We start from the raw sequence: 10,024 nt of genomic DNA, 5'->3' as shown, positions 1-10,024 counted from the left end.
TGTTAATTATATCAATATTAGAAAAACATTTTTTTTAAAAGAGTGAAGGGGTGAAAGGACAGGACTGAACTCGCAGAGGAAGGAAGCTGCTGGGCCCACCGGAGAACGACCCACCCTCTGGTCTGCGGGAAGGGGCCTGTGCTTCCCGACTCCGTAAGGGCCAGGGAGACACACCCTGCGAGCACAGAACTAAAACTAGCAGAATTTATGCAATCTCATGAATCTTTTCAACTTACTTATTTTAATGGCAGCAAGGATTAAATATACTGTACGAATAGAACATGACTAACATTTTATCAAAACATTTTTCTTTTATAATTTTTATTATACCATGGAATCCCCTTTATAAGTGAAAATACATCAGACACTGTCAAAGGAAAAACAATTTACAAAGTTCTATTTACATGTAACTTTTCCAGAGTGTACCTATTGCACAAAATGAGTATGTGGGTTACTTCATTCAAATAACAGGAATTTGCAATTTAATAAGTGAGATAATTCTCCTTGAAATCTCTAACAATCTGCTAGTTTTTTTAAACGCAAAATGTTTATTTGGTCTTCTAAATGACAGGCACCCTTACGAAATGTATTTCACCTATACTTAAGACTTCTACTAGATTTAAGCTACAAGTTTATAGCACCAAAATCCATTTTAATAATACCAGTATTAATATTGCTTTTTTCAATACGTATAATTTCATGTAGACATACCTGCAAAATCAACTTCAAATATGAATGTAAAATTTTACAAAATGGGAAATTAAAAGATTTTTAAAAACAGCAATTTAAAAATGCAAAGAATATTCTTTGATTAGATAACCAGGTAAGTTTAAATTGGTTAGCCTACAGAATGTTTTAAGGCCTTAGAAAATCTTTGGTTTAAAAATCAAGATTATTTCAGATCCCTAATCTATTATAACGTTTTAAAGCTATAGAGAAATACGGTAAGTTACTAAAAGGTTAAGAGGTGCCAGAACTTTAAAGATCAAAGTAAACATCAGTTTTCTCCCTTGTAATTATAATTGATTTTCTGTATTCAATTGGATTGAATGGTCATCTTTAAAGATATTTATGAAAAAATGTTTCCTTCAATTATATAACTGTCATAGCTCAGAACTGGAATGGTACAAGCAAAACACTTCTTCATACTTCAGTAAGTCATAAATGAAAAAGATACTACCCATAAGTACGATACACATACTGGGTAGGGCCCCACCTACCTATATTAAAAAAAGAAAACTTACAGGACAGTGCAAGCAAGGAAGCCTTGCTGTTGGTGTGATGGGGACCCTTAAAGACTTGCTGCACGCTCACTCCCCACCCTGCAGCAAGTGAGCAGTCTCTAAAATCAAGTAGATTTCCAAAGTTGTATATGAAAAGAAGATAGACAGAAACACTTGCTAACTTAGAAAAAAAAAAAATATCAGTGGTCTCTAACTGAAAAGGAATAGTGCAAAGTCAATCTCTGGCCCCCTTGAAACACCAATACTGACTCCGAAAAAATAAAGACCACCAGTTCTTACAAGGGAAGCTTTCGCCTGTTGAGAAGGCTTATTACCAGAGCACACAAGATGCTCCGTGGCTTACTGAGTAAACTGTCCAGCCCAAGCCAAAGGAGGGACACTTTGTAATTTGATTTCAAAAAAATCAACAGACCTCTCCCCTACTCTTAAATGGGATTCTTCCCTTTATTCCCTGTAAATCATCTAGCCAGGCCTGAACGCTGGAGGTCAGGATGGTCTCCGCCATCTTCTCCAGGGGCTGCCCCGAAACAGGGCCGGAGTCCAGGTCTGATCCAGGCTGGAGGCAGCCTTCCCCGGGGCACACTGTTCGCGTGTTCATTTGAATACTGTGAGCATCAGCAGTAGGAAGACCCTTTCTCACGAGAGATTACTTTTACACAATGTGGACAAAAAAGTGTAAGACGAAAGGAAACATAATAAACATTAGATTTACGAAGGACAGTTTTCCTTACTGGTCAGACAGTTCGTAGCGACCGCTGAGTCACGACCATCTATGCAATTCTGTGTGCACACAAATCCCAATGCTGTGCAACAGCTAATTCATACACAGGCCAGGTGCTCATTTACTTTACAGTAATCATCAGTTTCAATGACCGTTTGCATGTGCCTCAGGCTCAAATTCCATCATGTTTATTATCTTTGATTTCACGTGTTTAGATAATAAGAAAAAAGAAGGCTGTTACTAAAGTAACAGAGTTGGCCCTATGGCTTTTACAGGGAAGAAAACAGCTTGCCTACTTAGATGCTTTTTACTACGAGCTTTCACAAAAATTTAATAATGCCCAATTAAAATAAAAAACTATAATGAATTTAGACATAACTATACTTTTAAACAAAGTACGGAACGTGGCCAAGCCGATGACTTTGTTTAAACAAGTCTAGGTGTTGCCGACTCACACCCATCAGACAAGTGTGGTGACCTGGAATGTGCAGGAGGCCCCTTTCCCTCTCCCAGAGATGGGCTGGTACTCCTGAACAGAGGACCAGATCTTGAGTCATCGGTTTTAAAATTTTGGCATTTTGCTTTCTTGATAGAAACGGAAAGCACACTCTCGCCAAGTTTATGTATTCTAAAACACGGCAAGGGCTCCATGCAACGGGATAAGGCAAGAAAGCTCTGATGAGGGTCTTGTACCTACCAGGTGCAACAGTAATTCTCGTATCAGTCAGGTCCCTTTTTGATTTAAAAAGATTGGTCCTTAAAATGTTCATAGTATTTTACATAAATGATTTCCTAAACTTCTTTCACAATTGTACTTTTTAACTCATGACTCATCACAAACCATTTAATTAAGCTAAATTAAAATTGATTTTAGCAGAAAGAAAAAATGTTATAAAATACAAAATACCCCCTACTATTGATTTTACAGTTTGAAACTGTTAACGTAAACTAGAAAAAAGATACATGTAGTTTAAAAAAAAAAAAGATTTCCAGTCTTTTCCCTTCTACCCACGAAAATGTTACATCTGACATCACCACCATGAGCTCTTGGTGAACCCTTCAAGTCTCCCAAAGATTGGATCTTGGTGGACTTACTGGTGGTCTCCTTCAACTCGTCTTTTGCGAACTGTGAGGAAAAAAAAGAAAGCGTATTAGAAATCTCGGTTACTTTGTACAATGTTAACTTCCTAGTAAGGAATAAGTTTCTGTATGATCTGTTAGAGTTGTACAGAAATGAAATGTCCATTTGTTGTTCACAGGGCCATTAAAATAAAAAATTTGCATCCTTCATCATTTCCATTTACTTGTTGAGAACTGAGGGGCTTCGAAATGCGAACCACGTGTCCTCAGCTCACGTGAGCTCCCACAGGAGCGGGAGAAATCTAAACTGCTCTGTATCCACCTTCACGTCGCTGCACCTGTCTCATTTGTTATTAAAAAAATTGATACCTGTTAAGACAATGCCTTATAAATTACTGTGTTAAATCTTGAAGTCACATTCCGACAGCTGGGATTAGAAAGTATTAAAAGTTAACGATTTGTATGCTCTTCTGACGAGGCACCACAACCCATTTCCTTAGTTTGTGAAAGAATGTAACAAAAACATTTTTGTCATTTTAGAGGTAAATGACTTGCTACTGCTTTCCAAATTTTCATTCTAGTGTCTCCTACAAAATGAACCAGGCTCTAACAAAAAAACAAAATACAAAGGAACGGACTCCTCAGACCCGAGTCAGGCGGTAAGGTCCTACCCAGCGGCCATAATAGACTCTGGCCACCAAACTGCTCAGTCAACTAGTTCAGTGGATGGAGCAAAAGAAAGGTGCAGAGGTCTCAGGAGCCCCCAGCCGCTTTGCAGACTGGTGACCTCAAACCAGTAGGCTGTACTCAGTGATGGCAGGATGGGGTCTTCAAGCAGACATTCGACTGATGTGCATAAAAGCTTGGGCAGCCGTTGGCTGGGTGCTAGCTAGAGAGCAAAAACCAGGAGAACTGAAGTATCAGGCTCCCATGAGCATTTTTATACTTAGCTAATTAAGTACAACCTTCACTCTGATTTTAGTCCATGTTAACGAAAACAAGTCTTGCGTGTTTACTGAAATATTGAGGGAAAAAATCAAGTAGAGACCTGACTCCTCAAATACAAACCTTATTCATATATATAGATCTCTGAAAAATACGGAAATACTTTCTTGAAAGACCAGATTAACCCTTTAGGGTAGAACATTTCCAAGAGAACGCTAAACTGCAGCAGGGTTTGGAGGTCACTGGCAGACCATTTCAGGTGTTAAAATGCATGTCATAAAAAACACATGTAAAGGAGGTCTGTGCCAGAAGAGAGCAGACAAAAAAGGCTGGAAATGATGTGGTCAGCTGGCGTGCGGACAGTAACAGGAGATTCCGAGTTCAAGCCAATAGTGCGTGTGCGCCATGGACGCTCCCTGCTGGTCACAGCTGGAGAGATGGCGGTAGGTAGGATTGTTTCCAGGAACAAGAAACAATGAGAGGTAAGACACCAGAATCAACACTGAAGATCTGATACAGCCCCACGTGCAAGGTGAAGGAAAACTAGATGCCCCGGAGATTCTATGTTTCAAGTTTTGATCTGTGAGGTCTTTCTGGTGGCTCCCTGTCAGACTGCCCGTATGAACACAGGGTCTTGACGATTGTCGCCTTGACCTGTGTGCCGAGACTGACATGTAGGGCGGAGGGTGCTGGGAGCACACACAGCAGAAGACGGGGCCAAGAGCCAGGTCGGACTCTTCTTCCTCACTCAGTGCCTACTTGCTCCCAGCAGTTCCTTGGTTCAGCTGCTAGATGAGAGGCTCATAAATTTGGCCCTATTAACAATTCATTTTTTTAAAGATTTTATGTATTGTCAGAGAGAGCGAGAGAGAGCATGAGCAGGGGGAGCGGCAGGCAGAGGGAGAAGCAGACTCCCCACTGAGCAAGGAGCCCGATGCGGGGCTCGATCCCCATGGATCCTGGAACCATGGAACCATGACCTGAGGCGAAGGCAGACGCTTAACTGACTGAGCCCCCCAGACACCCCACCTATTTATAATTCTTTGGCAATTTCTTTCCAAAACCCACTCCACTAATATAAGTTCTCAATACTTTATGATCAATTGCAAGTAAGTTCTAACCTCACATCCGATCTCTAGAAGAATAAAAAATAGTTTTTTTTAAGTATCATCTTAATCATGCATTCAGTGGCCAATAATGGCTCTCAGATGCCTCCCACAAACAAATCCACAGGAACTAAGTTTCTTCCCATCTCATTTTAGTGCCTTCTACCAGCACTGCCTTTTAATCTGCTGACATCACTTTTTCATTGTGTTAGCTTCCAGCAGCAAGTACTTATTGCGAGTTTACTCTGGAAGCAGCAGCCTGCAATGAGTCCCTTTTCACAATCTGCAAGCTGTCCTCAGCATATAAACAACTAGCTGGATCCCAAATGTGGGCTCCTGTCCATGCACTTCCCCTCTCATTTCACGTCTGAAACTCTGGCTTGGCTCAGGATGAAAGAGCATGATGAGGTGGAGGTCTCCAGAGGTACCCACAGAAAGCTTTTGCTTTCTCTCACTTCGGCTTCACGTCAGACCACACCTTCAACGTGGCCTCCTCATCTACCACACGTGGCCATGGACACCTACTCAGCAGCACAGTGTCAACATAAAGCAGCCCAGGAAGTACTTTTCATGTGTTATCTCATCTTTTGGTATACTGTTCATTCTCGATGTAATTAGCATGACTTTGCAAATTACACTGAGAATCAACAGTACACCGAACACACCAATTTTCTAAAATGCAGGAGGCTAAAATCTTCTCTGGGAAACTAAGTCATCAAAGGACAGACAGAAAGGATTTGAACTAATACTCTTCACAGTAATTTGGGTTGAGGGAAGGAAGCTGTAACTTTTCTGCTTTAGAAACCTTTAAAGAATGCAAACTCGAATATGGCTGAAGCTTAAAAGAACTGCATCACTTTGAAGTGTTACTCCCTTTAAGAAGTCTTATTTTAATTCCTGTCTAAACACATCTTTAAAAATATTTCAATGACAAACACCAAACTTAAAAGAAGAGTCAATTATCGGAAACATGTAGAAACAAAATTACAAGCATCATATTCTTTAATTCAGCCTTGGCTGGAAAACTTATTTCAAACAAGCACAAGTTTCAGCAGTATTTTCAGTAGGAACCGGGAAAAAATGGGCAACCTCTGACCTTGACCGATGTGTGCAGCAAGAAGACGAGCTGCCCAGTAATGGCTGGGTCAGGGAGGCCGGAAAGGACAGCAGACGCTTACGTGCCACACGCTATACAACTTGGATCAAAACTATAATCCATATTATATCATGTAAAAATGAATTTCTATCTAGGCCTGTTTGATAAAAAGGGTAAAAAACTTTCCTGAAATGTTGAAATCTTTACTAGCTCCAAGAGGAGACTTGTAACTGAGAACAAAATTTTTGTTCCAGGAAGCATTTATATTACGTTTCTGGTAGAAAACTGTTCGCTTAAAGCTGTGAAATGTTTGTGACAGGAAGATTTCCCCCAGGAACCCAGTAATCACTACAACTGCGCTTAAACTGAACTCTAATTCAATCAACATAAAAAGGACTGTGCAGATTTTAAAAACAAAGGCCCAAAAATCTGTGTTGAAATCTATTGTAAAAAAAAAAAAAAATCCCTCTAATACATTAGTTTAATGATATAATTCAGAAATTTGATTTGAAATGCATATGCCTTACCTAAATCATTGTTTTTTGTTATAGCGTTAGCTGCCCTGGTTCGGGGTCCCTGCTGTGTAAACTGATATCCAAATTTAAGGATGTTTGTATTTTCCTCAAGCATCTTGGCCATTTCCAATTCTACAGCTGTCCCCAACTGCTGCCTCTGGAATAATTAAAATAAAGAACAGTATTAATAAACTAGATCAAAATACTTTCAAGGTAAGTTAAGACTAAGACATTCAGGTAAATGCTGATTCTGCTGGTCTTTTTAAATCTTCCCACTTCTTACAACATACATACATAAGAGAAACAAAATTTTGAAGCTCAGTATATGTTCATACAGCATCAAAAAACTGGATTACCACAAGGAGATACCACTTCATACCCATTATTATAAGATGATTATAATCAAAAAGACAATAACAAGTTTTGGGCCAGAATGTGGAAAAATTGGGAAGCTCACACATGCTGGTACAAATGTAAAATGGTGCAGTTGCTGTGGAAAACAACTTGGCCATTCCTCAGAAAGTTAAACACAGAGTTACCACATGACCTTGCAATTCCGCTCCTAGGTATATACCCATGAGAAATGAAAATCTATGTTCATATAAAAACTTGTATATGAATGTTCATATCAGTGTTACTCCTAATACTCAAAAAGTAGAAACAACCCACATGTAATAGATTATTCAGCCATAAAAAAAGAGTAACTACGGATATATATTACAGCATGGATGAACCTACAGAATATTTTGCTAAGTGAAAGAAGGTAGACACAAAAGACCACATATTATATCATTCCATTTATAGGCAAATGTGTAGAGACAGAAAGTAGGTAAGTGGTTGCCAGGGCTGGTGGGAGGGGTGATGAAAATGTTCTAGAATTAGTGGCCATGGCTGTACAACTCTATGAATACGCTCAAACCCAGACTCAAAATATTAAGTTAATATTCTGGACACTTCACATGTCCTCATCTCCTTTCAGGCCACCACCTTCCCAAAAGGCTCCCCCGAAGGCCCTCCCACTTGCCTCTGGAGTCCGCGGCCTCCCCACGGCGGAGTGGGCTGTGGCTTCCTCACTTACTGCTGTAGAACACTGACCTGATTGTCAATCTTGAGCTCCGCCAGGCTTTCATTATCTCTCAGAGCATCAATCAGTGCTAGAATCCCAGCTCCTGTAATAAAGTTGGACTCCATATTTAAGCTCTTCAAAGTTTTGTTCACTTTCAGCATATCTGCAAAAGCCTAGAAATTTAAAAAAATACATATTTAGAGATAAAAACTGACAGTACCTATCACATATTCTACCTGCCATAAACAAATACAATAATTAGCAGAACTGCTCTGATGCTTCTCATTAGATTGTTTTAGCTTGACACACCACCTCCCAGGCCTTACGTCTACCTATTTTTCACACATCCCCTGTCATGGTATTGAGATTTGTCACATGTAATCCTCTGTTGGTAACATTCTCTGCTGCTATTCACACTGTTATGTTCACTCATGCCCTACTCCTCCTCCTTACTCCTGGGTCTCTCACACTTTCTCTCCATTCCTGTGCAGGACTAACTTCATCAAGGTCCCTTTGGAACATCTTTTCTTACTTGGGTCCTACTGCAGCTGGGTTACTGTGTAGCCAAAATGAAGATAAATTATGGACTGATTTTCAAGGCCGAGATGGGAAGGGATGCCTAAGGCAGAAGGCCAGAAATGCTAACAGATTACCAGAACTTCAAGTCAAGTTAAAAGAAAAGGCAAGAGAGGGCAGAGATACTAGAAATAGAACTTGGGACACATATCTATACATGTGTACTTTTCATTAGTGACAACCAGCTACGTGAAACAAATCCCTTATTCATCTATCTGTATATACGTTTCTTCAAACATTACTGGTGGTCGATTATTTGATTAAGTACTGTTCTGTAGATTTAGAAATAAAACATACAAATTCCTGCCTGACGGAACTTACATTTTAGTGAGGAGATGGTAAAAAAAGAGCTATAAAGGAAGAAAATAGGGTAGACGGAGAGTGCTGGGGGCAGGGGTGGTCCGGAAAGGCCTCACCAGGAAGGTCACAATGGAGCAATGCCTCATTGGTGACATAAAACGATGTGAAATATCTTTAGGGAGAAAGTTCTAGGCAAGAGAAACAAGGAGGAAGGCCCTGCGTTAGGGGCGTGCGTGGCATGTCTGAGGAAGTAGAATGAAAGAAAGGAAGGGCAAGTAATGGAGCCTGGCTGGCACAGCTGGTTGAGCATCTGACTCTTGGTTTTAGCTCGGGTCTGATCTCGGGGTCATGAGATCAAGCCCCGCATCGGGCTCCATGCCCAGCAGGGGAGTCTGCTTGAGATTCTCTCTTTCCCTCTCCTTCTGTCCCCTCCTCTCTCTCAAATAAATATTAAAAAGAAAAGAAAAAAAAGGGGGGGGCAAGTAAAGGATTATAAGACCACTGAAAGATTGATTTTTATTATTAGTCAGACAGGAGCTGCTGGAGGGTTCTGAGTATAGGAATGAGGTAACTAAACAAGGTTTTTTTTTTTTTTTTTTTAGTCTTGAGAAGGTAATTTTATTAATTGATTTGAACTTATTCCATGTGGCCCAGCATTTTAACATATAAAGTCAATACCCTAGAGAGCAGACTAACACAGAAATACAATTACTGCATTGTTCACAGATTTAGGTAACCATATACCTGATGTTTATTTATTTTTTAAAATTTATTATGTTAATCACCATAAAATACATCATTGGTTTTTGATGTGTGATCCACAATCCATTGTTTTCATATAACACCCAGTGCTCCATGCAGTATGTGCCCTCCTTAATACCCATCACCGGGCTAACCCATCCTCCCACCCCCCTCCCCTCTAGAACCCTGTTTGTTTCTCAGAGTCCATAGTCTCTCATGGTTCATCTCTCCCTCCAATTCCCCCCCTCCATTTTTCCCTTCCTTCTCCTAGTGTCCTCCATGCTATTTCTTATGTTCCACAAATAAGTGAAACCATATGATAATTGACTTTCTCTGCTTGACTTATTTCACTTAGCATAATCTCCTCCAGTCCCATCCATGTTGATGTAAAAGCTGGGTATTCATCCTTTCTGATGGCTGAGTAATATTCCATCGTATATATGGACCACATCTTCTTTATCCATTCATCTGTTGAAGGGCATCTCGGCTCTTTCCACAGTTTGGCTATTGCGGACATTGCTGCTATGAACATTGGGGTGCATATGGCCCTTCTTTTCACTACATCTGTGTCTTTGGGGTAAATACCCAGTAGTGCAATTGCTGGGTCATAGGGTAGCTCTATTTTTAAATTTTT

General features: G+C 40.1%; 1 protein-coding gene across 1 annotated transcript in view; it reads right to left on the bottom strand.

The window, feature by feature from the left end:
* Positions 1-211: 211 nt before the first annotated feature.
* LOC116640522 (tropomodulin-3-like) overlaps positions 212-10,024 on the bottom strand; it is a 69,249-nt gene continuing 59,436 nt past the window's right edge. The window contains exons 7-9 of the mRNA XM_032417564.1: positions 7,803-7,946; positions 6,720-6,864; positions 212-3,091 (exon numbers count right to left, since the gene is read on the bottom strand). Of these exons, the coding sequence (XP_032273455.1) occupies positions 3,057-3,091; positions 6,720-6,864; positions 7,803-7,946 (324 nt within the window). The 3' untranslated portion in view covers positions 212-3,056. The remainder of the gene's footprint in view (positions 3,092-6,719; positions 6,865-7,802; positions 7,947-10,024) is intronic.

This window comes from Phoca vitulina, unplaced genomic scaffold (genome assembly GCF_004348235.1).
Source record: "Phoca vitulina isolate PV1807 unplaced genomic scaffold, GSC_HSeal_1.0 scaffold20, whole genome shotgun sequence".
NCBI classification, from domain to species: Eukaryota; Metazoa; Chordata; class Mammalia; order Carnivora; family Phocidae; genus Phoca; species Phoca vitulina.
Note: the sequence above shows the minus strand (reverse complement) of the source record. Positions and strands in the feature narration are given on the sequence as shown.